The sequence below is a fragment of the Polychytrium aggregatum genome, assembly GCF_025602895.1.
Source record: "Polychytrium aggregatum strain JEL109 chromosome Unknown BJ171scaffold_33, whole genome shotgun sequence".
NCBI classification, from domain to species: Eukaryota; Fungi; Chytridiomycota; class Chytridiomycetes; order Polychytriales; genus Polychytrium; species Polychytrium aggregatum.
The window spans coordinates 28,227-52,467 of NW_026516235.1; the positions used below are offsets into that span (position 1 = coordinate 28,227).

Here is a 24,241-nt window from a genome sequence, read left to right on the forward strand (position 1 = left end):
CATCGCCACGCACCACACGCACTGCCACGCACACACACACACGCCCTCCGAACGCAAATTTTTCTTCCAAGCCGCCGCCGGGACAACCGCTGCCTGCACACCATCTGCCGCCGAGCTGCCGAGCCGAGCTGCTGTCTCGACCACGACCATCAGCGCAGCCGCCAAACTCTCTCGCCGCACTCTTGCCAGCATGAGCTCGGTCTCTATCCGATCGCGGGTTCTCGCCTCCTACAAAGAGCTCCTCAGGGCGCAGCAAGTGACATTCGCGGGCGATCTGCCCCAGCTTCGAGGTGGCCAAATTGCTCCCCCCCCCTTTCAGTGTCCTGTCCACTGTGCAAAACGCATAAGGCAGCGGCCCGAGCACCAGAGAGTTACCGCCATTTGAGCTTGCCGGCACTGCTCCTGCTTGCTGTCCGGTCAGCGTCCAGTCAGCGTCCAGCCCGGGCCCGTTCGGCCGATCATCCGGCATTCCTCCTGATCCCATCTGCCTCCATGTCTGCACTTGGGATTGTTGTCTGACCCATCATCTCGGCCTCTGTTCGCCGCTCATCATGGCTGCTCTGCCTGTCTCTCTCCAGCCTCTCGTGTGCACACCCGAAACGAATACATCAAAAACAAGGATGTCGCCGATGCCGCCCAACTCGAGCAGATGATCAAGGTCGCTCAGCAGGCCGCCACCATCATCCGGAAGAACATTGTCCAGGGTGTCAAGTCCTCGGAAAGCGAAAAGTTCCGTACGTATTCCGTTCACTGCCCACGAACTGGATCTGTGGCCTCCGCTGCCCTGCTGCACCTGTTCCTGACCCTTGGCCGCAACATTGTGTCTGCCCCGACAGAGATCCGCATCCATGAAGACACCGAAATCAACAGCAACGACACCATCTTCAAGCACAAGCGCGAGAAGATGGCCAAAGAGGGAGCTGCTGCCCCTGGATGCTGCGGCAGCCAAGGACAGCCCCCTCAGCGAGCGTAATATCCCTCGGCCTCAAGCTCCTCCGTCTCTCGCTGCATCACACCATTGACCTCCGCCTCCGCCTCCGCTCCCATAATATCGACTCTGTACCATTGGAAACGGGGCACTCGGTCGAGTCCCCGGTCAATCTCTCCTCCCGGGTCCTGAATACACACGTTCATTCATCGCTCATGATGGATATTGCAGCACCACATCGCCGTCAGCAGCGCACGATTCATCGTTCCAACTTTTGGCAGGCTCATGAGCGCCACCAACTCGTCTCTGTGTCTGAGGGACAGTTACAAAGCAATGACAACACAGCAACGGACACAGCAGCCAAGCACCGAGTGCGAGATTGAATCTTCGAGGCCGAGATACAAGAAACGATTGCCGACAAGCGTCGGTGCCGATGACAGCTGCTGCGGCGGTGACTTGTTAGATTTCATAGATGAGCGCCACCGACCGATTGCGAGTCCTTGGCCAGAGCCATTGGGGTGCTGGTTTGATCATCCAAGAGTCCGCATTGGTCGTTGGACGACAGTGTGGCATTTGATGACTGCATATCACTGGACGCTGTGCAGGCATCGGGAGGACGGTGCACCCGGCAGCTCTGCGGTGGTGCCACCAGGTAATCACCATTCCTTTGGCATAACGCTGCTGCCAAGGTCCCAGAGCCGGAACGTTGTTGGCTCGGTCTCGAGACGAGCCCGGGTCAGTGTCTTGAGCAGATTCAGCAGCTGTGCGTCACCGGTGGTAGCGACAGAAGGACTCGGCGATGCATCTGGCTGGCTCGTTTTGATCCTGTCAATGGCGCTTGTCGCAAGCGAGGTCAGTGTTGCCTGATGCCCTGCCGTTTGGAGCCCCATCACCGTATCGAGAGATTCCTGAGCATGAGCCAGGGCGTCGCTGGACATGCCCTCGGCAGCCTCGGCCAGTCCCAGGGCCATCAGCGTTGTCGCAACGTCGACGTGCTTGCGAGTCGGATGGACCTCGACAAGGTAGCTCAGCGCCTCGCGGTAGTGCTTGATGGCATCTCGAGGACGGCCTTGGGCGCTGTCAATGTGGCCGAGGTTGACGAGTGCGACGGCGATCTGCGTTTGGCTCTGGGCATCGCCGAGGTTGCCGAGAACGCCGACAAGCTCCCGGGAGTACTGAAAGGCATCGTCATAATTGTCCGTGACGTGGGCCACGGGCCCGAGTTTGGTCAGCACAGCGGCAACATCGACATGGGCTTGGGTGCCGAGAACTTTGGTGAGAGTGTTGAGCGACTCGTGATAAAGTTCCAGAGCAAGCTTGTAGTCGCCCAGGGCGCGGGCCAGGTCGCCCTGGACACTGAGCAGCTTGGCCACATCGGCGTGCTCACGAGTCTCGTGGACCTGAGCCAGGATATCGATTGCATGCCCCAGATACGCGGAGGCTTGCTCGAGTTGGCTTCGACTTTCGGCGATGGCGCTCATACGGATAAGCACCACAGCAGCGCCGGGGTGCGTTGTGGCGCCGCGGGCTTGAGTAACTAGCTCCAGCGATTCTTGATAGAGCTTCAGAGCCTTGTCGGACCGCCCTTGGCTCTGGGCAAGATCGCCGGTGTTGAGGACGATCGCGGCAACTTTTGGATGCTGCCTGGTGCCAAAGTAAGCGGCATTGATCTCGATGGCTTCCTGGTAAAAGCTGTAGGCTTCGTCGTAGTGCCCGTTTGCAGTCGCAAGGCCGCCGAGATCCGCCAACACAGCTGCGATTTCGAGGCGCATCCTGGTGCCGAAGACTCTTGCCTGGATCTCAAGCCCTTCTTGGTGATATCGAAGGGCATCTTTATACTTGCCCATGTGGGACTGCAGCTTTGCGCGCTCGTGGAGGAATCGCGCGACGTCCAAGTGGTCCCTGGTCCCAAAGACGGCGAGTTGGATGCCCAGCAGGTCTTCGTACAGCGTGTGTGCCTCGTCATGCCGGCCTTGCTCTCGAAGGGCACTCGCGAGACTGCCGAGAATGTCCGCAATCTGGGCGTGGCTTCGGGTGCCGTAAAACGCAATGGCGCCTTCCAGAGTCGACGACAGGATCTCCTCGGCTCTCTGGAATTGGCATTTGGCGCTGGAGGCTTCTCCGAGTATCGTCAGAGCATGGATCTGGTGCTCCTCTGTGAAGACACTTGGGACAGCGTGCTGGATATAGGGGTTCAGGTGACGGGCTGTGTCGAGGATGTACCGGCCAGACTGCTCCTTGGCGTAGGCGACAAGTGCAATCCCCACGCTTGTCTTGATGTCGTCCATCTCTGCTTCGTGATGCGACTGTATATACTCGCGGACTGCGTGCTGAGTCAAGGGGTGCATCCGGCAGCGACCAGCAGCGGCGAGCTGCAACAATCGGCTCGCAGCAAGAACTTGAACCAGGGCGTCGACTGCGGGATATTCAAGGGATGATACATCAGCGATTCGTTCGGTTAGTTGCTACAGGCACAACCAAATGCGGAAGCCCGTGCACACAGTACGAAGTCGACGACAGGCCAATATTTGCGCCAATCTGGGCCAGATCGTTGTGCGTCTCTCAACTAGACGAGATCGTCACCAGTCAGGTATCGATGCTCAGTGCAATAGCTCGTCACTCAGAGCACATCGTCCTTGGCAAGCAGGATCGTTGCCAAAACAAAGCACCAGCAGGCTCCACAAGAGAACGGTCGTTGGCAAGTGCTTCATCATCGCACAGTACCCCCAGCTATCGCACAACCACCAAATCACCGCTCCGCAACAAGCATTGTGCATATCGGTTGCCTAATAACTTACCATCGTCGGAAATCTTCAGCTGAAGCGCGATGAAGCGAATCAACTCGAGCGAAATGCCCTCTGGCGACAGAAGTGCCGCAGAACCAAGCATCCGGATGGCGTTCATTTTATAGGCACTTTCCTTCGACAGCAGATCCATCGATAACTCCACCAACGATTTGAACGTGAGCTTGGACGAAGGTGCCTCGCCAAACTGCTGGCTCAGAGACGCGAGAGAGCGGGCGCCAGCGACAATGCCAATGAACGTTTGGATCGCAAGCGGTGATGGGTCGATTTTGGAGACGATCGTCTGCAGGGTTTCCTTGGCGGTCTGTGAGGAAACATGGCTTGCCATGGCGGGATGGGCAAGGAGATATTGCAGCGCCGTGTCCTCGGTCCACGAGCCGAGGTGGAGCGGTTCCTGTCTGAACTTGAGCATCCTGGTCTTGAGCGCAACCAGAAAGTGGCCGCTGGCAATGGTCTGGAACCGAGTCGCTACGACGACATCGCCGCCGAATCCGGTGGCTCGACAGTATTCAAAGGCAAAGTTGGCGACCTTGGGGTCATCTACGTGGTCGACGATGAGGAGGTAGCCTCGGTTCTGGGCAAAGAACGCGGCGGCATGACGACGGATGACGCTCTGATCAACACCTGGAAAGATCTCGCTCAGATCGTCCAGGACCGAGGCCGTGCTGGAGCAATCGATCCAGTAGATGCGGGCGTATTGCGGGTGACGGCCGATCGTTTCGGTGATCTGGTGGTCGAGCTCGTCGCGATTAAGCGACTGCAGCTGGCCAGACATGTAGAGCATGAACTGGCGGGCCAGGACGGACTTGCCAGAGCCCTCGGGCCCGGAAATGATGGCCCGGCCGTTCATGGTGACCTGGCGGAGGAGGTAGTCGAGATGATCTGGATTGACGCGATGGGTTGGCTCGCAAAAGTGGCGACTGTCCAGCTTGGCTTGCAGCTCTCTCCCGATTCGGTTTGGCAGCAGTGTGCTGAGGATCTGATATATTCTCTTGTGGGCTTGCTTTGGGTAGTAGCTGTAGTGAGGTAGGCGCATCATGCGCTCGATGACCTGCTTGACAGAGTCGAAGACAGGATCGCCTGGAAACAGGGTTGCGTCTGGAACGAAGGGACTGAAGGTGCCCTGACGAGTGAAGGGTCAGACCAAGAGCGAGATGAGACATTAGAGAAGGGATATGTGCCGACCAGAGATGATTTGAGCACGCCGCATGGATTGGGCCTGGGATTCATTCAGGCATCCAAAGATCGGGCAGACAGCGGGGCGATTGACGGGATTTGAACGGGCATTGCAGGGAGCCGCGGGCGACAGAAACAGCTCTGTCGATTGCATTGGCTGCTGACCAGACAAAACTCACTGTGGATTCGTCCTGGGTGGCAACGAGCAGCGGCACGACCTTGAAGGTCTTGCCACTTTCCATCAAGTCCATCGTCGTCTTGATCTCGAGGATGACATTGTCTTCCTGGCCCTTTGCAGCCTTGTCCTTCATCATCTTGGCAGAGCCGAGGCTGACCAGCAGGACGATAACCGAGCTCTTGGGAAGCGCACCCAGGAATCCGTCACGCCAGGCGTTGGCATCGACGAGACAGTCGACATCATGGAAAACAGCGATGCTCTTGCCGTGACGGGGGCCGATCGTGCCGAGGTGCTTCTTCAGATCCGAGACGGTGCCGAACTCGGTGGCGACCCGGTAAGAGAGGAAATAGTCGTGCTTGGGTCCATGCGTCGTGCAGACATAGGTTCTGCCAAGGCCCTCTTCGTCCGGCATGACAGCGCGATGGAGGTGGGCGAGAATGAATCGATGGACTCGGATGCAGGGGTTTTTGGGGGACGGAGGCCAAGGCCAAGATCGAGATGCAGACCGAGGCGACGGACTGACAGGGGCAAGCCACCGCGGGATGCACAGCCCAAGAGCGGGAACTGTGGGGGTCGGGTCCGATCGCTTGCCATGGAGGATGGCCTTGGTGGCAGAAGTTCAGGCTGAAATCGATGTTGGGCTGCTTCTCGATTACGGAAGGCATGTGGGACAAAAACGAGGCCATTGCTCCGCACGAGTCGATATGAAGTCGGATTTGCTGATGCTGTGTTATCGCATGGTTGGTCCAGTGGTAGAATTGCCGCCTGCCACGCGGCAGACCCGGGTTCGATTCCCGGACCATGCACTTTTGCTCTGTTCGTCAGTCGCAGACACGATCGTTGCTTTTGAACTTGAATTGGGTGACCACGGGTGTGTTTTGTGGAGGGAAGCTGGGAAAGGCGCGGCATCTCATCTTGGGCCTGCTTGAAGCTCATATTTACGTATTTGGCAGTGCTACTTCCGTGGCGAGGGATTGCCGGAGGACAGCAGAAGGCGCTCGAGTGGCTCGGCAAGTCGGCCGAGCAAGGCAATCAATACGGGCAAGATTGGCTCGGTGACTGTTACAGAGATGGATATGGAGTCGCTCAGAATATCAACACTGCCGTCCTCTGGTACAGCAAATGGATATATGAGTGAGAGCTGCAACTGGGGCGGATGAGCCAACTTTCTCACTCGCTGCTAGGCACCGCACGGTACTGATCGACGACTGGTTAAAATCAATATCAATATCATAAACAATATCAGCAGTGCCCCGATGTCATGCCGTCACTCGTTTTCTCTCTCAGCACTAAATCTGGAACCATGCTCAGAGTATCGTTAACAGTCTGGTCGAATGGATCAGGACCAGCTGTCGGTATGATGTCGGTGTGGCTTTCTTTAGCTGCACCCCAGACCACGACCTCATCACTGAGTCGCCGACAATCCCCTGAGGCGGGTTGTATGTACTGATGTATTGATGTGCCAGAGCAATCCGATACACCGAGGCATTGTACTAGTCGGTCGTTCTATACTGCCACATAATCGCACCCAAGATTTGCTCCAGGAAAGTAACTCCGGTCACGATGTATCAACAGAGCGCTATCGATGAATCCACTACCACTCAAGCACCACCCAGGTTGTTCTCTTCTTCACCTGACCTTACTTTCGTCACCATCTGAACTGAGGCTGATCGATAAATATGTGATGGCTTTATATTAATACCCTCAGTTGCGGTGAATCAGCCCTCAGTCGGACGAACAATACATTGAATATCGATTGCTGCATGCCACTGCAAATCAATATCCGGAGCAAGGGCATAGGTGGGATTCCTTCGATCGATCGCAAATTGGAGCATGAGTATAGATTCAGTTCCAAGAGCCTCATCAGGGACGCAGGAAACCCCTCCAGCGACGTAAGCGAGGGGCACCAGACAGAGAGGATCTGAAGCGACGGCATACAGCTTGGCAGTCCACGGAGGTTGCAAAATGAACCGTTCAGATACAGAATCTTCAATTTGGGTGTGTATGGAAAGCGATCAAGCGACTCGAGACTTGACGAGTGCGACATATCGAGCACCTCAAGCGAGTCGATGTGATTCAGGGGTATGTCCAAGATCTTCAGTCCTTTGGGGGTAATCAATTTTCTCAAGTTTGGGAGACAAGGAATCCCCTTGAGTGATGCAAGCTCAGAACAGCTTGAGAAACCAATGTGTTGAAGCGAGTAGAGTATCCTGGGCATCCATTGCAGACTCCGTATCGATGGAGGCAGTATCAATGTTGTCAATTTGGGCATCTCAGGCATTCCCTTGAGCGACCTTAGTCGAGCGCAATCACTTATATCCAAATGTACAAGGGACGGAAGTACTGGCGACAGTCCTTGAAGATCCTCAATCTTTGCACTGAGAGTCAGTGTTTCGAGTAAATGCATCTCGGGCATGCCTCTGAGAGACTTGAGAATATGCCAGCTGACATCCAAGTGCTTTAGATAATCGAATCTTGGTGGCATTCCCACAAGACACTCGGCTTTACTGTCCCTCCAGACCATCTTTTCCGCCGTTTGGTCGATGCGCAGTACATAGTTGATATCGCGATGACAACTTTCACGAGATTGAGGGTGAACTGTGATTTTCGTCAAGGGACATTTCCAGTTCACCAGCCCTGTGGGAATATCCAGCACAGACAGCATGGAGTCATATTTCTGAGTGTAGCATCCGATGTATGTTTTGCCTCGATCGATGCCAAGCAACTGAATATTCAATTCTGCTGACATGTCTCTTGCCATGCGAGTGCCACCGATTAGTTCGTTGGAGTTCCCGACTCCTGATGTCCTCAAGAAGCGACTGAGTAGCTCGTTTGGTTCCTCCATGAGTACATTGAGACATTTGCTTGATAGGTTCGACTCCGACAATGCATCGATGACCACCAGGCTCAGCAATATCCAGAATTGATTGAATGCTAGACGGGTAGTGTGCGACCGACGCTTCGCAGAACAACTCCTCCATTGGGGCGATGTTTGAAACCAATGAATGATATCAACAGCATTCTTCAGACAGATCGATTGAGGAAGCCAGATGCTCCTCAATCCCGGCATCGGTGGTAGTCGCTCGAGCGACTCGAGTCGATCGCATGTCCACATGTTCAAGTACGTTAGCGAGTCAAGTTGGCTTGGAAATCTATACAGGCTCTGGATGGATCTTGGAAGTCTGAGCTCATTCAATTTTCGCAACGGAGGAAACCCAACAAGAGATGTGATTCGACTGCAGCGGCTCAGATCCAACACCTTCAACTGGCCAAAGTATTGATAGAGAGGTTCGATGTTCTCGATGAGTGGAGGGAGGCTCACTCTGATAACACTTGGTATCTGGGAGAGTCCGTTGAGGCTCTGGATGTTCGCACACTCGGATAAATCGAGACGAGTCAATTTCGGCAAGGTATTCGACATTCCTTCGAGAGTGACAATGTTGCACCGAATCCTCAGGTAATCGAGTTGCTGCATCTCGGGAAAGCCAGAAAAGTCCGTGACTTCGTTGGTTGAGTTATCAATGATGAGAGTTCTGATGCGGTGAGAGATCTCTGGCCAGTCGGAAAACACAGAGACCCCACAGTCGACCAATCTGATACATGGCGCATGAGATGCATCTTGAAGAAAATACAGTTCGTGTGGGAGGAGCTTGGATATTTGTTCGTCGGTGTGATATGGGTGATGATCGAATCGGACAATGTTCAGAAATAGTGCGTACGGGTTGTGTCCAATATTAATTCTCCTGGAGCGTCTATATGACGGCAGCAACAAAATGGAACTGTCGAGTATTTTGAATTGGTCTTGTGGGCTAAGGGAGCGAAGATCATCGGAAGACTTGAAACGTTCATTTCGGACCACTTTCAGATATTCAACGGAGGTGAATGGATACTGAAGACCTAAACCATACCTCTCGTGGCTGATGATGCACCGAAGCGACCTTGAATTGGCGAAAGCCCACCAGAGAGGCAGTTCCTTCTGATATGCCTCAAAGCTCGCTGGATATCCGTTCCTGCGTGTGAGGAAGAAGAAAACACCCTGGAGGAGGTCCTTGGCATCGATGAATCCTTTGACCTTGTCAAGTACATCGCGGAACTTGGCTCTCTTGGAGTTGGGAATAGATGCCCTGCCATCGATGTGAGATTTAACAGCACGGAGCCTTCCAGCTTCGGAAACGAGCGAGAGGATGTCCTTGTACTGTGGCGCCAGGCGAGGAAGGAGAGCCAGAGTCGCGATGCCGATGGTTGCGACAAAGGCATCGTTGCAGACCAAGATCGTGAGGATGTCGTGGGAGGCGAGTAAGGCACAAACGTGGCTGGGATAGCCGGAATGGGTGTTGCCGGGTGGATCGGTCTCGGCGACAGCATCTGGACTCGTATCGAGGCGGGCGATCTTGGCGGGACTGCTGTCTGTGAGATCACAGCTGGGGGTGCGTTTTTGAGACATGCTGGATTGGCTTGGCTTGGCGGATGGTGTGCGTGGGATGGGAACGAGGACGGCGGTTTTGTGCTTGGTCCGAGATGCTGCTTCGCTCTGGATACCCTGCTTCGCTTGCTGCGCAACAGTTCGGACATTCCGCTCGACAGCTCCGTCGCCATGTTGTCTGGTTGTCATGGTTCCCACGCCGGGGATTGTGTGAGGAGTTTGGCGGCAACATTCTGGACATGTGCGAAAGGCGCTGTGGAAGGTTGGTGAGGCATGGAACGACCGTGGGTGAAACATGGGAGCCGATAGTCCACCTCCCAAGTTGCCATGTCTTACTTCTCTCCTCTATGTACTACTTGGGCGGACCAGGCCTTGATGGCTTTCGATTGAAATACAACAATCCAGTCGAGAGGGACTTGTTTCCCCAGCATTGGTTCTGGTGTGCTACGAGATGCAAGGGAGCATTGCACTGTCCCATCGTGAGGGCCAGGGGGCAAACTGCGGGTGTCAGCAACGCACATCTTGCTGATGGCCAAGGAGGCGGGAGGAACCGTCGGCCATGCGATCAGCCTGAATGCCATTTTCATGCCGGCCGACCGCGAGCGCTCCTCGTTGTCTGTTGCTGCCGTCGAATTCACCCGCCGTCGACGCATCGGCCTCGATCATACCCGCCTCTATCCATTCACACATACACTGATCGATCTATCAATCGACTGATCAAGAACATCTGCCGCCGATTCGCTCTCAGGGACACCTCCACCCACTTTGCCGATGCCAGCGCACTCCCTGGCTCCAAGCCGTTTGCGGCTGCCCGTCATTGTCGCCCCCATGTTTTTGATCTCCAACCCAGCCATGGTTGTGGCAGCTTGTCGGCAAGGCAAGTCGCCGCCCAATGCGACGATCGCCTTTTGCGATGGACATGAGCGCTGACGCCCTGTTCTTTGCCTCGGGATAGGGATGGTGGGCACCTTTCCGGCCCTGAACACCCGCACCGATACTCAGCTCAAGGACTGGATCAAGACGATTCGGCACGAGCTTGGCAGACTCCGGAACAGCCTTCCGGAGCAGCCTGTTGCCCCGTTTGGCGTCAATCTGATCGTCCACAAGACCAACAAGCGGCTGGAACAGAACCTCGAGAGCATCGTGGAGGGACAGGTTCCCCTCGTCATCACGTCGCTGGGGGCTGCACCGGTGAGCATGCCTTGTTGGAATCAGGCCGCTCACTCGGATCGCAGGATATGGACAGCGAATGCAGTGTGAGCACCATCTATCAGTGCATTGGCTTTCCGTCGGAGCCCCTGTGAATGACCGTCGATATGGATGCCCGCCGCGATGCTTCGTATGCAGAATGTCATCAATCACATCCACGCCTATGGCGGGAAGGTCTTCCATGACGTCACCAACCTTCACCATGCCCGCAAAGCCGCCGAGGTATGCATATTATTCGAAACTGGACCGCTTCGCTGCATGGCGCCGGTACTCGGCCAGAGACCAGGGCTGCTGATCGGGCTGTCGGTGGTGATGACTCGTTGGTGAGATCAAATGACATGCCAGGTACCCTGACGATCTTTCTCGAATCTTGCTTGCAGGCTGGTGTCGACGGACTCATCGTTGTTTGTGCCGGGGCGGGTGGGCATGCTGGAGTCGCAAGCCCGTTCGCGCTGATTCCCAAGGCAAGTTCATGTCTGTTGAAGAACACAACTCCCCTCGGCCTGGATGCATCGCATCTGCAGCCGGCCCCAGTGCAGTTTCGGAATAACGCAGTGTTGGCGGTTGTACCTCTGCACCAGATCCGTGCGTTTTTCAAGGGCACTGTTGTCATGGCTGGGGCTATTAGCGACGGCGCCGGCATCCGGGCAGCGCAAGTGCTCGGTGCAGATCTGGCCTACATGGGCACCCGATTCATAGCCACCCAGGAGAGCGGCGCTCCGGCCGAATACAAGAGAATGATCCTCGAAAGCGAGATGGGCTCAGCACCGGACTACCTGCCCGTGGTGTACACTGATCGAATCAGGCAAGTGCAACCACTTCCCGAGGGAATGTGGGCGGCTCTCTGATGCAACGCATCGCCCGCTCAACCGAGGCACCGGGATTCGCAACGGACTGGTGCCGTGGGCTCGATCGTGCTCACTCTCGATTTGTGTCCACAGTGGTATCCACGCCAACTTCTTGAAAAAGAGCATCGAGTCGGCAGGCATCAAGCTGAACGACGCATCAACCCTGAGCCCGATCGAAGATTTTTCAAAGCCCGAGGGTGAGCTGTTTGCAGCCATAGTATGCGAGGTGGTCGTCGACGAGGCCATGCTCCTGACGACCATGTGTTTTGTTTGGACTGCTACAGGCCACAAAGCGTGGAAAGACATTTGGTCCGCCGGACACGGCGTCATTGCGATCAACGATCTGCCGTCGATCGAGGGTCTGGTCGGGCGGCTCGAGAGCGAGTACCGCAACAGCACGATCTGATGTTGCAATCGCCTGTACAGTCGGTCCAGAAAGAAATGGGACAGTCACTTTCTGGCTTCAGCGGCCTGCAGCCTACTGAACTTCCATAGGCCCAGCGGGCAGGCCGTGAGATTGTTTCCCGTCCTGGTTGGCAATCTCTTTGTTTAGGTTGGTTTGGGAAGCACAGTCTTGAATACACCCGGTCGATCTCCTGTGGCGATGATCGACTGGCATACCGAGATCATGTTCCGTGAGGCATTGATGTCTCGATCCCACAGCGTATGGCAGCTTGTACAGCTCCGGACAAAGTGTGGTTTTTCGATATCAAGGTATTCGACCTTCTCGAGTCGCTTGGCTTCCCGACAATGTGAGCATACCTGGGATGTGTTGAACTCGTTCACCGAGCACACATGGATCTTGGGACTTGGTGTGGTGCTCATCCAGCGCATCTTGAGCTGGAAGCGATTCCCACAATGGCGTCCTTGATTCAAATCACAGAATGGTCATGGCCAGCGCGCGATTGTATTGGGTAGCAAAATATTTGATCAATCGTCAAAATCACGGGTGTCCCGTTTTTTATTGGATTGACTGTAATCGCACCGGATGAGCCAGGGCAGTGACAGCCAGCAGCCTACCGATGTCGCCCGGCAGTCACTCCAAGAAGAAACAGTATCCACGTTTGTGCAGAGATGACGGCGTTCGAAACGGGACCTGAATACACACGCCATGGCCAAACAGTATGCCCAAGGAGACCGAGGTCGTGCTCACAAGCAAACGGGATGCTGCCCTGTTCCAAGCGAGCATGTCGTCTATGATTGCATCTGCCCAATACGTCCATGGATTTGCACTCCGGGCGTCTCGGTGCATCCCTGTCCTTGCTCCCCTGGTCCCAGAGCAGCGTGCCTCGGACCTGTGCTTTTCGGCAATCGGCAATCGGCAATCGGCAATCGGCAATCGGCAATCGGCAATCGGCAATCGGCAATCGGCAATCGGCAATCGGCAATCGACATGCGCCAGCGTCCGTGCAATCAATCAACCGGATCTGGCAGCCCCGCCAAGGCCAGGCCGATCGGCATCCCAACCCTTGCTTGCGCCAGAGCGCACGTGAAGAACGCGCCCGCAGCAAGGGGCGATTTCACATGCCTGGGCCCGAGCCCGAGCAGCAGCGACACGTGAAAGACATGTGCGTTCTGCCGCCACACGCACACACGGCACTGTGGCGCAACACGCGCCCCGGGTATGACATTGTGTGACATTGTGTGACAGAGAGTGTGCGCACTGAGAACAACGGCGCCAACGCTGAGCAATTCGGATGCGATTAGGATGCGACTCGGATGAGATTCGGATGCGACTCGGATGCGATTAACATGAGATTCGGATGCAGGCGATGCGGAAAGCGCAAGCGTCTGCGCTGGCCCGATCCGCAGCGCCGCCATCGCTCTCACTGTCGCTGTCGCTTCTGCTGGCCCCCCGCACACTCCCTTGCACCCCCACGCGCTCGCCACCCGCCGCGCGCATCGCACAATCCACACACACACGCTCACCCTGGCCACTTATATAACCCACGCGCCGACCCGTCGTCCTTCGGCGCCATCGCATTCTCCGTTGTCGTTCGTCGTCTTTCGTCGTCTTCCCCGTCGCCCATCCTCGTCTCCATCGCAGCCATGTCTTCCTACACCGATAAGGCCAAGGACGCCGCCAACTACGTCGCCGCCGTCGCCGACCCCTACCTTCCCCAGACCGTCAAGACCGCCGTCTCGACCGTCGTCGACAAGGCCGTCGCTGCCTACCCCCAGGTCCACTCCTACGCCACCGAAAAGTACACCCAGGTCGTCGACTACGGCAAGGTTGCCTACAACGGCGTCACCACCACCATCACCGCCTACACCCCTGGCCCCGTCATGACCATCGTCAACCAGACCCTCGAGTCCACAAAGTCCGTCCGCGAGACCCCCGTCGAGGCCATCAAGCAGTACGTTCCCACCTTTGTCGTCGAGTCGGGCGAGAAGACCTACGAGATCGTCAAGGGCCAGATCCACGCCACCCGCGAAAAGGTCGATGCCACCTCCGGATACATCGTCGAGAAGGTCAACGGCACCGTCTCCCAGCTCGTCCACATCCCCCAGGTCGAATCCATCATCCACCAGCTCCAGACCCTCACCGAGCCTGTCCTGTCCAAGATCGGCGTCCACCTGCCTGAGCTGAGCCACTCGACCGAGGCCGCCACCGACGATGCTGCTCCGGCCGCCACCGAGGCTGTTCCTTCGGCCGAGTCTCAGTAAACGTGCCCGTTGCCTGTTCGCTTGCTTAACCTGCTGTTGGTTTGGTTTGGTTTGGTTTGTCTTTCCATCTCCCATCAGACTCGCTCTTGACGGCTGGCACACACCGCTGACGTGCGGGTGCCGTTACCGACCTTTTCCTCTTCCCCCTCATTTTTGCTCTCTCCATTCCTCTCGCTACTCGGTCTCGTCCCCGGCCCGACAGAACACCTTGTATATTGCTGCAGGCCGGGATTGCTCCTGGCGCCTGAATACACACTCGTCACAGCGACGATCCACAACTGCATCGAGCTCTTCTGCCGCTCTCAGCAATCTGGATCCGATGCAGCCTTCCCATAGCTTCCCGGCAATTCGCGTTCGCCCATTCGGGACTTGATTTTGCCAGTCGGTGCTCAGGCCGCTGATTCGATGATCTCGGCTCCGAACGTGATCTTGGCGACCCCAGCCAGTGTTCCATGCACACCGCAGTACTTTTCTGCCGACAGCTGGATGGCCGATTCGACCTGCGTTCAAGTTCGCGGTGGATGAGAACAGAGTACGCCGTTTGACTGCACTTTGATTGCACTTTGATTGCACTTGGCGATCTGTATGTGCCCTCGTCATTGTGCATTCTTGCAACCCCCCCCCGGCAAATCCCCCAGACCCACCTTGGACTGCTGCAGGGACTTGCCCTCGACAACAAACACCATGTGGATCCGCTCAAACGGCCGGGGGTATTCGGTGCCGCGTTGCCCATCGATGCGGATCTGCCAGGGGTCGGAGAAGCACATGAGTTGACTGTGGTTGGCTTTGCGGGTTATTTCGTCGAGGCTTTCGAGCGTCTCCGAAACACATACTCGGAAGACGATATGGCCATGCCGCTACTCACCCTGATTTGCTCCACAACCTGCTTCTGCTTCTTGAGGATGCTGATGACGTCAATCTGCGCAGGACCGTCCTGGGCTTGAGTATCTTGGGCTGGCATCACAGTACCAACGACAGTAGCAGCGTCAAAGGCCCGTATGAAGCCCGAGAAGCACTCACCGCGGCACACCCTCCAAGGGCCATCAGCAGCATGTTCATAGGGCCAACGCCGGGCATATCAGCCGAGGCCTGTGGGCAAAGGCGGTCAGTCTGGATTGTCTCGGCTTCTCTGCAACCGCTCGCAATTCTGCCGACAGCATGCATCCGAGTTGACTATGGCCACAGAGCTGCTCTGTCGGACTGTCCCGGCTTCGGTTCCGGCTTCAGCTTCGACAACCTGTCTGCTCAGACAAATGCCGTCCATATAGTTCTGCGTCTCAACCACACGTACCGACATCTGGAGCTCGTGGCCCCGCTCGTCCCGTCCGATGAAACCAAGGGTGCCTGGAATCCAGTCCACCTGCGGGATGAGAACGCTGCTGTGAGGACTCGGCATGACGGCTTTTACTGATCTGCTCTCACTCGGGGCACTGATCGCACTCCCAAGGATTGAGTGCTCCTCCGTTCATCGTCATCCCATACGCCGACCAAACTTGGAGGCACCGAACATATCCCATCTCCGACGGATCCCAGCCCCCCACCTGCATCTGCTTGCACAGCAAGCGAGCCAACATCCCACCTCTGTTTTCGATACCGGGCGGCTCGGATCAAACTCGGGCTTGCTTGGGCCTCCGTGCGAACAAATCAATGTCGTAGCAAAGCCCCGGCGAGCGCCCGGACCCGCACATGGCTGGATGGCAGCAGCCGCAAATCTGGCGAAAGAACCGGGCCTGAAACGGGCCGATCCAGTGATGCGCTGGGCGGCTCGGTGGGCAAGCATGGCTGAGAGTCGAAGGGGGTGGAGGAGAGGAAGAAGCGAACGGACGGCGATCGACAGAAATCGGCAAGCAGCGGGGTGAAGTGATGCAGTCGACGTAACCCAAAGAGGACGAGCAATGCTGATTGGGGATGACGAGCCAACCAACCCGGCATCGGAAAGACACTCCCGAGTTGCAACCCCACCCCCGGGTCAGTTCCTGCCAGTGCCAGAGCAGTGCCAACAAACATCCCAAGCAAAAACGAGATACTCGCGCCGACTGTTGTAATTCAATGTATTTGCATTCGGCCATGTTTCGGGAAAGACATTCTAATCAATTCGGGAAAGTACCGCCCTCTCGTATCCCGGAACATACAGCTTTTTGGCGGCCCTTGGCATCGAAGAAGATTCGTGTTGGAAAAAAGTGAAAGCAATATTGCAGCGGAACGGAACGGCCGACTTGGTGGGGGTGCCAAGTAAGCAAGCAAGAAAAGAAGCTCAGGAGGTACCACCTGATGGTAAACTTATCCAAGGAGGTATCGGATTGCTGCGGAGCCACAGCCGTCAAAGCAGCCCAGTTGGTGACATCAGGATGCAAGACCAGTCACACCGCATAGGCGGAGCAGAGCCGCCGGATCCATGATGGCAGCGAGAGCTCTTCTCTTCCGACATGGACGATCGCAGTCGGCTTACTGTTGGAGCCGTGCCCAACACTGCGTCGTCCGAAAGAGAGTGAGTCGGCAGCCGATGTGCAGACTGAGACAGAGTCGCCAGGGTTGCCAGACTAGAACTTGGTCTGCTCCACCTCAGAGATGATTTGTTCGAGTGAATTAGCCGAGCCCTCGCCGTTCTGCAGTGTGTTGGAGGACTTGAGGATCGATGAAATCGAGCCGCCGCCGTCGCCCAGGTTGGTGCTCATGGTACTCTTGTTGAACGACTCGATGTTGGGCTCGCCAGCTTTGGTGCTGTTGCCGGAATCACCGGACTGGAGCTGGAAGACCGAGGGCGACAGCGATGACAGCGTCGAGGTAGACTGTCGCTCGTCCTTGCGGGCGGGTCCCGAGGTAATGTCGTCGCTGGACTGGAAGGGCTTGACCGGGGTGGCCTCGATCACCTTGGAAGCGGCAGGGGGACCGCTGCCGGGTCCCACAGTCCCCCAGAGGCTGATATTGCTTTGGCCGACCGAAGCAGCCCGGACCAGCTCTCCGTCTTCGTCTGGCTTTGGGTCTACAGTCTTGGGGACCGGGGCCTTGGGTGCCCACAGGTTGATGTTGCTCTGGCCAATCGATGGTGATCGGACGAGGTCTTCGTCTTCAAAATGTGCGGCCGGGCCCTTGGCGACCTTGTCGTCCTTACTCGGCACCCGGACCGACGACGACGACGAGGACAGGGACCAGGGCGAGGGCTGCTTACCGGCATTGTCGACCTGGCTCTTGTAAAAGCTGCCCTGGAGCGTTGGCAGAATGTTGTCCTGTCCCAGCGACGGAGCTCGGACCAGCTCCTCTTCGTCGAGCATCTTGGCGACAGCAGGCGGCCTGCCCTTGACGGACTTTCTCAGGTTGCCGGCCGAGCCTGTGACGGTACTCCGGGCCTCGGTCTTGCGGGTGCCTTCGAGCTGCTCGACCGAGTACGACACCTTCGAGGCCTCCGTAGCTGCACCTTTGGATTCGCTCAGCTTGGGAAGGGCAGGCTCAGCGGCAGCCGCTCGACCAGCCGGAGCCTGATCTCGGACCAGGCTCTGCCTCTGGCTCTCATGCGCTTGCGCCTCCCAGATCTGGTCCCCAATGTCGAGGACAGCGTCGAGGTCGCCGCGCTTGAAGCCCGCAACGACCTCACGGTAAAACTTGAGCATAGTCAAGTCCGTGGCCGAGCGCTTGTACAGCTCCTTGCTGGCCGTGGTGAGCATGTGCATCCAGTCCTCGTCCATCATGTAGGATACGGGCTGCGGGTCATGCACATCGGTGCGGAGCTTTTCGAGCCGATGCTCGATCCAGCTCAGGATCTCCTTCGGGGTCCTCCACCACTGCGACAGATCGAATGAGTCAGAGCAGCACACGGTTGAAAACTCGGACGCCGCCGAGGCCTCCAGGAACTTGAGCTCCTCGTCCATCTCGAGGAAGGACAACGGACCAAAGGCGGCGGCCTGGGGCTGCAGCGTCGCGCGCATCTCTTGGACGCAGGACCATAGGCTGTTCTTGAACTCGGCCGTGGGAATCTGCGGCTCCTTGTGCAGGAGCTCGTGCCCAAAGCTAAGGGCGGTCTCCAAGACCAGGAGCACTGGCGGCTTGGACAGCGTCTGGCTGGCTTCCAGCGACAGCCGCGAGGTGGCTTTGCTCTGGATGCGCTTCTGGTGGATCCGGCGGATGACCTTGTTGACGACGGCAAGGATCTGACTAACCTGGATGCTCGAGTCGAGGTTGATCGACTGGTTCAGCGGCCGATCGTAGACCTGAAAGATCGATCGCAAGGTGTCGGAATAGTCGGCAAAATCAAAGCCCAAGAGCTGGCAAAAGCGGTCCAGGCTGAAGGGCATCTTCTTCTGCTTGACGACAAGGTCAAAGCAAGGACTCAGGAACTTTTGGATGTGGTAGGAGATGTACTCGGCGCGCATCACTTGGAACTGTAGCAGCGGGATGCTTGCCGGCCTGTTGTGCACATTCCACAGCTGCAGCGGGGCCGAAGCACCCTCGCTGAGCTTGATGCCGGTGGTGCCACCGGGCGGGAGCCATCCCAGAGCCTCGGCCGTCTGCTCGATCTTGGGCAAGACCTCTGCGATCTTGGCAACCAGGCGCTCAATGTCCGAGAATCCAACGAGCTTTGACGGGATTTTGGAGACTGGCTCGAGGCAGGCCTCGAGGGTCGGGGCGGTCGGCAAGACTGAGCCAATGGCAGCGTTTCCGGTCGCATAGATCTCGAGCATGCGCCCGTGCAGAGCGGTATTCAAAAACTCGAGGGTTACAAAGCCGGCGGCGCCTGTCAGCGGCAGCAAAAAGTCGTGCAGGTAGCTCAGGCTCTTGATGACCATCCAGCTGTCGGTCTTGAAGCTCGACGGGAGATTCTTTGGCAGCGATTCAAGAAAGAAGGGCTTGATATTTGTGTTGACGCCGGCTAGCTGGGTACCGATATGGACCATCCACTTGACCCAGTCCGACAGAGCCGAGTCCTTGAAGCCAAACGATGGCGGACCGACGTCGCCTCTGAAGCGCGACTTTGTCAGAAACGAGAACTGGAGTTCCTTGACATGGATGCGGTACGAGGCGTCAAACAGATCGAGTTTGGACAGCAGGATTGGCGGGTAAAAGTGGGTCTCATCAAAGTGAGCCTCGAAGATGGCACCCTGCGCGGTGTTGATCAGGATGTCATGCAGGATCTTGGCCTCGTTCGCTGCCAGACCAGCACGGCCCTCCATCAGCACCGTTCGGATGGTGGCCGTTTGGTTAGAGTTGATCTCGCAGCCACACAGGCAGCCAGCGGGATGGCCCGACAGATTATCAAACAAGCGCTGGAGCTTTCCGATGGCGAGCGCCAGGTTCTCGTACACTGCTTCCTTGGACTCGGGCAAGGACGAGACGCAAAACACCTTCAGGCGCTCCAGGAACTTTGACTCGTCGCGCTTCATAAACGACGACTCGCTGAAGCCGCATTGGTAGCAGATCGAGCGAAAGGTGGTGTCGGGAATATCGGCCCACTGGATGCGCAGGACAGACTCGTAGTAGCTCGGATCGACGCGCTGGAGCTGATGGAGCAGCAGGAAGACAAGGACAATGGTGGACTCGCTGAGGGTGCTGGGGTCGACTGGGGTGGTGCAGGGATTGGCTGGATGGATCTGAGCTGTGGTCCTCTTTGATTTGCGCTGAAAGAGGCCACCTAGACACTAGCGGGACGGACATGCAAGAACATGTTAGCAATGTGCAATGTGCAATGTGCAATGTGCAGTGTGCAATGTGCAATGTGCAATGTGCAGTATGACAGAGCCTCGGCACCAAGGCCTGTGGACATTTGAGGCCAGAGCCGTATTAACAATGATTTACTCACGCCGGTGCTCTCTGGGCCGCCTCCCTTGGCAGCGCCAGCCTTATCTTTGTTTGGACTTGATACTTTGGACATTCTACCCCGAATGCCACTGTCATATACCCAAGAAGTGGTTGTGAGTGCCAAAATGAGTCTGGAATACAGGGCCAGCACAATGTCGATGCTCCGCTGTCGAGTGCAAGCGGCCTGGGTGCGTCTTGGACTTCAGAGGCACCCGTGGGAATGGTCAAAGCGAATGAACGGGAAGCAATAGCGACAGAGCATGAGGCGATGCAGCGACGGCTCGATGCGAGGGATATGGAAGCTTGCTTCGTACCTGGCAAAGTGGATAGCTGTTCAAAGCAGTAGATGGTCGTGCGTTCGCTGCTGATACCACTACCGATCGATGGCAAGGGTGTGTCCGGAGCCTCGCTCACTCTTGGTCGGGTCTCGTATCTATGAGAATATCGACCAGGGCTTTTCCGCTGGAGGGGCAAAGGGCGAATGCGAAAAGGTGTGCAGATGGAGAGATGAGGAGATGTCGAGAGGCTGAGGAGGGTCGTGGAGGGTCGCTCGGTTCTATTGCGGAGCTGAACGGCACAACAATATCGATCAGGCCCGGTCGACTGGCTGCGGGAGTACAGAGATTGGTGTGCTTTGACTGTTGGGCTGAGAGACGCCTGGTGCTGGCGACCAAGACTCGAGAGCGAGAGGGGCGAGAGCTAGAACAATACCCATTTGCGCAGAGTTGCCGTCGGTGCACCGCCGATCACCGAAGGGACATATTGTGTGCGTCGAATGCATCTGTCGGCATTGTAAAGGACGGGCGATATGCGAGCAGGCCATTGAAGGGAGCGACGTTGCTTCGCCGAATCAGACAATATGTATTCGAGTGAATTGATTGGCCACGGCCATCGATACATTTCGCACAGCGAAAGCTGGCTGCTCCAGGTACAATCTTGAGATTATCATCGTTGCCATACGATGCAGCGACCTGGTGCGCGATGCTACTCCATGAGAGAGCGAGGGACACGCCGTCGTTCGCCCTCGACCTTGGACTGGCATCGCAGATCTGGCCAAGGGCACGTTAATTGTGTAGAGCCTGATCAAGGGGGATCGGCGGATGTCCATATCTTCGTGGGACCGGCACGTTTGGTATGCGCTGTGATGGCTCGAGGGGCGACTTTTTCTTCCAGGGAAGCAGCCGTAATCGTGCCGAGCCAACAAAGGCGGGGCGGTTTTACATTGAACGAGGCTCATAAATTGCTCTCAAGCTCAGCCTTGGACTCATCTTCCACTTCCTCTGCATGGTAAAAGTCGAGCCAGAGTATGTTGGTTCGAGCAAAGACGAAGGGCCGGTGTGCGAACCGGGCGTTAGGGCGGGGACAGAGGACACATCGAGTAGTCCACGAGTACGTACCCTCCACAAACTCCATCGTCGGAACGTCGGAAACAGGTGCTCGCTTTGAGCGCTTGGAGTTGACCTCGGTCATTCGCTGCTCGACAACCTATTGAGCGAGGCCGCAAGATATGTGAAGGGAGATGAGTTGGGTCGTCGGTCTGCAGCGGGGTGGCCTGCGACTCTGTCGCTGGTATCACGCTTACCTTCTTGAATCGAGAAGCAATCGCCGGGAACGCTTTCAGGGACGTCTCCAGGTTGTTCCGAGTCAGCACGAGGCACTGACATGGCTCCAGTGCTCGAATGGAGGCTGTTCGTGGAATGTCAAACAGCACGCCGAGTTCACCTGTTGATATATGACAATGCCGACTCAGCGCAAGCCCCTGTGGCACTCCATCGCTGCCGTGGTCCCATCTCTCAACTGCATGTCGAGTGGCTCACCAAAGAACGAGCCCTGATTAATCTGGCTGTACTGCGTCGTTGCGTCCGTCGACAGAACTTCGACCTTGCCACGCAGCAGAAAGTACATTTCGCGGCCAATTTCCCGCTTCCGGATGATGAACTCGCCCTTGGAAAAGATGGCCATCTTCATCCCCGATTTCAGTTGGCGCTCAAACTCGGGCAGCTCCGTGGCGATGGCGATTTCCTCTGGCGACGTGAGTTCTTGGACCCCTCCGCTGTTGGATTTTGAGCTATCCGGGCTAATCCGAAAGGCATTGGAGCTGGATGATCGGGCGATCATGTCTGGCAATGACGAGGGCTTTGTCCCGTCGGTAGTTATATCATGAAGGCGCCTCGACGGCGTACGCTTCCCCTTGCCTGAGCTCCGGGTTGATGTTCGGGAGACCCCAACGTTCTGCAGCGAGTTCGGAGGCGGTGACTTGTCCTGTGGACTGCTCAAATCGGTCGAGAGAGTGATCTGGATGGTGGGATCCGAGCGCTGGCGCCGAGGATTCGTTATCGTGTGAAAAGCTCGGAGTCTTGGACTGCCTGTGGCATCCTCAACACAGCCAACGGACCACCGCCGGCGTCCTTGCGGAGTAGACTGTTGTGGCTGCACTGCAGGCTGTTGTGGTGTCGGGCTTGGGATGACGACTCCAAAGGCCGAGAAGGTGTTCAGAGGATCGGCCGGGGAGGACTCTGTGGCCGCAAATACGTTCCTGGCTTCCGGCAGCTCGGTCGAGCCACTGCGACACATGCTACTGCTGTCTCTGAGTGACACAGATGTACTTCCAGCCTCCCGGCGACGGCCAGAGGAGTGGCGGCTGACCCCGACTTCGCTGTTGAGCGAGCTTGTTGGCGACGTTCCTCTGATCGAACTTCGAACGGATTGTGCTGGACTGGATACGGATGCTATCGAAGAGCGAGGGCTTCCTCGCACCGCCGGCGATTGAGACGGGAAGTTGGTGTTTGCATGAAACGACGGACGTGCATTGAATCGAGGTGAAGGAATCGGCGATGTTCGGATGATTGACGTGGTCGAGGATTGATGCTCGGAGACCCCGAGGAGACTGCGGATGTGCTGGGGCATATCGTCGACGTTTTTGAAACTACCATCGGTGGACATGATACTGCCGGAGAGCTGTTCTGGATAGTCGTCGGAAAGGTGGCGGCGGGTGATGCTGGAGAACGGACTACTGGAGGAGATGCGGTGTGTGTTTGGACGAGGCATCGATGACGGGTTCGATGGTACGAATGATGCCTGGCTCAGCAAGCTGTTGCCCGAGTCTTTTGCTTTGATATCGCTGCCACTCGAGGCGACACTGTTGTTGGAGATTTTGTAGGTTACTGAGCTGATGTTGATGCTCTGCCGCCTCACACTGCTCCTTACAAGAATCTCTGCCTCGGTGCGGTAGTTCAGGGTGCTTGGCCGCTGGATAGATTTCCCAGAACGGCTGGTTCCAGTAGCCATATAAGAGCGAATTGTAATGGATGTTTCAGGAAGCGACATTCTCCTATTTGAGACGCTGCGCAACTCTGGATTGGCGGGAGGTGTGGTGGCCGCGGTGTGCAGTATGGAAGGCGGGCCGACCTGCGATGCAGGAGGTATGTGGGATGCTTGTGCCATGGTATCTTGTTGGGCCTTGCTTTTGATATCGTGGGACGCTTCACTTTGGGTGTTGGATTCGTCATGCGACTTTCTGCGCGAGTGATGGAAGAGTTTGAGGAAGGCATCGGAGGCCCGTCGCGACTTGCGTCTGGGCGGCTGGTTGAGGAAGCTCCGGGTGCGCTCGCTTATGTCTTCGGGAGCGGATGGGGTTTGGTGGGCGGGATCGGGTGCGGGTGGCTGCTGCTTGAGCCCACCCAAAGCCTCCTCGCCTTGGACTTCGACTCGGGAGGTATTTTGGCCCATGTGTGGGAACAGCGGAGCCAAAGATTTGTGCTGTTTGGATCTGGATGAAAATGCTTCAGTGAGGGAGGGTACGAGGCTCCAGCAAGAGCAGGCCGATATTTTCGCGCAATCGGTAAAGAAGGCAAGCGAAGAAAAGGTGCCGCTGAGCCTCTTCGGAATTACGGCTGGCCCTGGATGTGGCAGAGCGTAGGAAGAGAGAGGATCGGAGATTGATTGGAGACCCACCCGAGGGGGGAATTCCAAGTGGCTCGTACAATCGGCCACTCGAAAGCTGAAAGCGGGGAAAGTCGGGGATTTGATTACAGAAACGGGACACTTTCACACACGGATGACTTGCGTGGGTTGTGTGGGTTGCTTGGTTGTGTGGGCTGTGTGGACGGTGTTGGTTGTGTGAATCGGACGACTTTGATGGCACCCAAAACCCTATATAATCCGCTCGCCGAGGTCCTCTGGCGATTTTGCTCTTTGCCCTGTGTCTCGCTTCCTCAC

General features: G+C 56.7%; 8 protein-coding genes and 1 non-coding gene across 9 annotated transcripts; 5 read left to right on the forward strand and 4 right to left on the reverse strand.

Moving 5' to 3' along the window:
* The first annotated feature begins 91 nt into the window (after positions 1-91).
* On the forward strand, positions 92-1,145 carry BJ171DRAFT_515031 (uncharacterized protein). The gene is made up of 3 exons (XM_053111886.1): positions 92-290; positions 579-734; positions 837-1,145. The coding sequence occupies exons 1-3, from the start codon at positions 191-193 to the stop codon at positions 971-973; spliced, it is 393 nt and encodes a 130-aa protein (XP_052964230.1). The 5' UTR covers positions 92-190; the 3' UTR covers positions 974-1,145.
* BJ171DRAFT_515033 (uncharacterized protein) lies at positions 1,146-5,672 on the reverse strand. The gene is made up of 3 exons (XM_053111887.1): positions 5,088-5,672; positions 3,727-4,855; positions 1,146-3,344 (listed from the first exon to the last, which is right to left on the reverse strand). Exons 1-3 carry the CDS (start codon positions 5,496-5,498, stop codon positions 1,585-1,587), a joined length of 3,300 nt encoding a protein of 1,099 aa, XP_052964231.1. The 5' UTR covers positions 5,499-5,672; the 3' UTR covers positions 1,146-1,584.
* Positions 5,673-5,821: 149 nt separating this feature from the next.
* On the forward strand, positions 5,822-5,892 carry BJ171DRAFT_t216. The gene has a single exon. It is a non-coding gene; the product is annotated as a tRNA-Gly (tRNA).
* Positions 5,893-6,769: 877 nt separating this feature from the next.
* On the reverse strand, positions 6,770-7,445 carry BJ171DRAFT_515034 (uncharacterized protein; the record flags this gene model as incomplete). Its single annotated transcript, XM_053111888.1, has 1 exon — positions 6,770-7,445. A coding segment is annotated over exon 1 (586 nt), but the record flags the coding sequence as incomplete, so codon positions are not given.
* A 2,633-nt stretch (positions 7,446-10,078) lies between these two features.
* BJ171DRAFT_515040 (2-nitropropane dioxygenase, NPD) lies at positions 10,079-12,268 on the forward strand. The gene is made up of 8 exons (XM_053111889.1): positions 10,079-10,387; positions 10,425-10,426; positions 10,468-10,700; positions 10,857-10,940; positions 11,099-11,182; positions 11,300-11,523; positions 11,660-11,763; positions 11,851-12,268. The coding sequence occupies exons 1-8, from the start codon at positions 10,281-10,283 to the stop codon at positions 11,970-11,972; spliced, it is 960 nt and encodes a 319-aa protein (XP_052964233.1). The 5' UTR covers positions 10,079-10,280; the 3' UTR covers positions 11,973-12,268.
* Positions 12,269-13,615: 1,347 nt separating this feature from the next.
* On the forward strand, positions 13,616-14,233 carry BJ171DRAFT_476828 (uncharacterized protein; the record flags this gene model as incomplete). Its single annotated transcript, XM_053108849.1, has 1 exon — positions 13,616-14,233. One exon carries the CDS (start codon positions 13,616-13,618, stop codon positions 14,231-14,233), a length of 618 nt encoding a protein of 205 aa, XP_052964234.1.
* A 240-nt stretch (positions 14,234-14,473) lies between these two features.
* BJ171DRAFT_186664 (OsmC/Ohr family) lies at positions 14,474-16,251 on the reverse strand. Its single transcript, XM_053106131.1, has 6 exons — positions 15,813-16,251; positions 15,519-15,593; positions 15,254-15,322; positions 15,099-15,152; positions 14,878-14,976; positions 14,474-14,733 (listed from the first exon to the last, which is right to left on the reverse strand). The coding sequence occupies exons 1-6, from the start codon at positions 16,011-16,013 to the stop codon at positions 14,623-14,625; spliced, it is 609 nt and encodes a 202-aa protein (XP_052964235.1). The 5' UTR covers positions 16,014-16,251; the 3' UTR covers positions 14,474-14,622.
* Positions 16,252-18,189: 1,938 nt separating this feature from the next.
* BJ171DRAFT_515047 (uncharacterized protein) lies at positions 18,190-18,964 on the forward strand. Its single transcript, XM_053111890.1, has one exon. The coding sequence runs from the start codon at positions 18,584-18,586 to the stop codon at positions 18,896-18,898; it is 315 nt and encodes a 104-aa protein (XP_052964236.1). The 5' UTR covers positions 18,190-18,583; the 3' UTR covers positions 18,899-18,964.
* Positions 18,965-20,867: 1,903 nt separating this feature from the next.
* BJ171DRAFT_628492 (uncharacterized protein) lies at positions 20,868-23,752 on the reverse strand (the record flags this gene model as incomplete). Its single annotated transcript, XM_053115568.1, has 8 exons — positions 20,868-21,303; positions 21,421-21,508; positions 21,606-21,745; positions 21,841-22,047; positions 22,207-22,339; positions 22,460-22,539; positions 22,828-23,272; positions 23,432-23,752. 8 exons carry the CDS (start codon positions 23,750-23,752, stop codon positions 21,257-21,259), a joined length of 1,461 nt encoding a protein of 486 aa, XP_052964237.1. The 3' UTR covers positions 20,868-21,256.
* Positions 23,753-24,241: the final 489 nt, after the last annotated feature.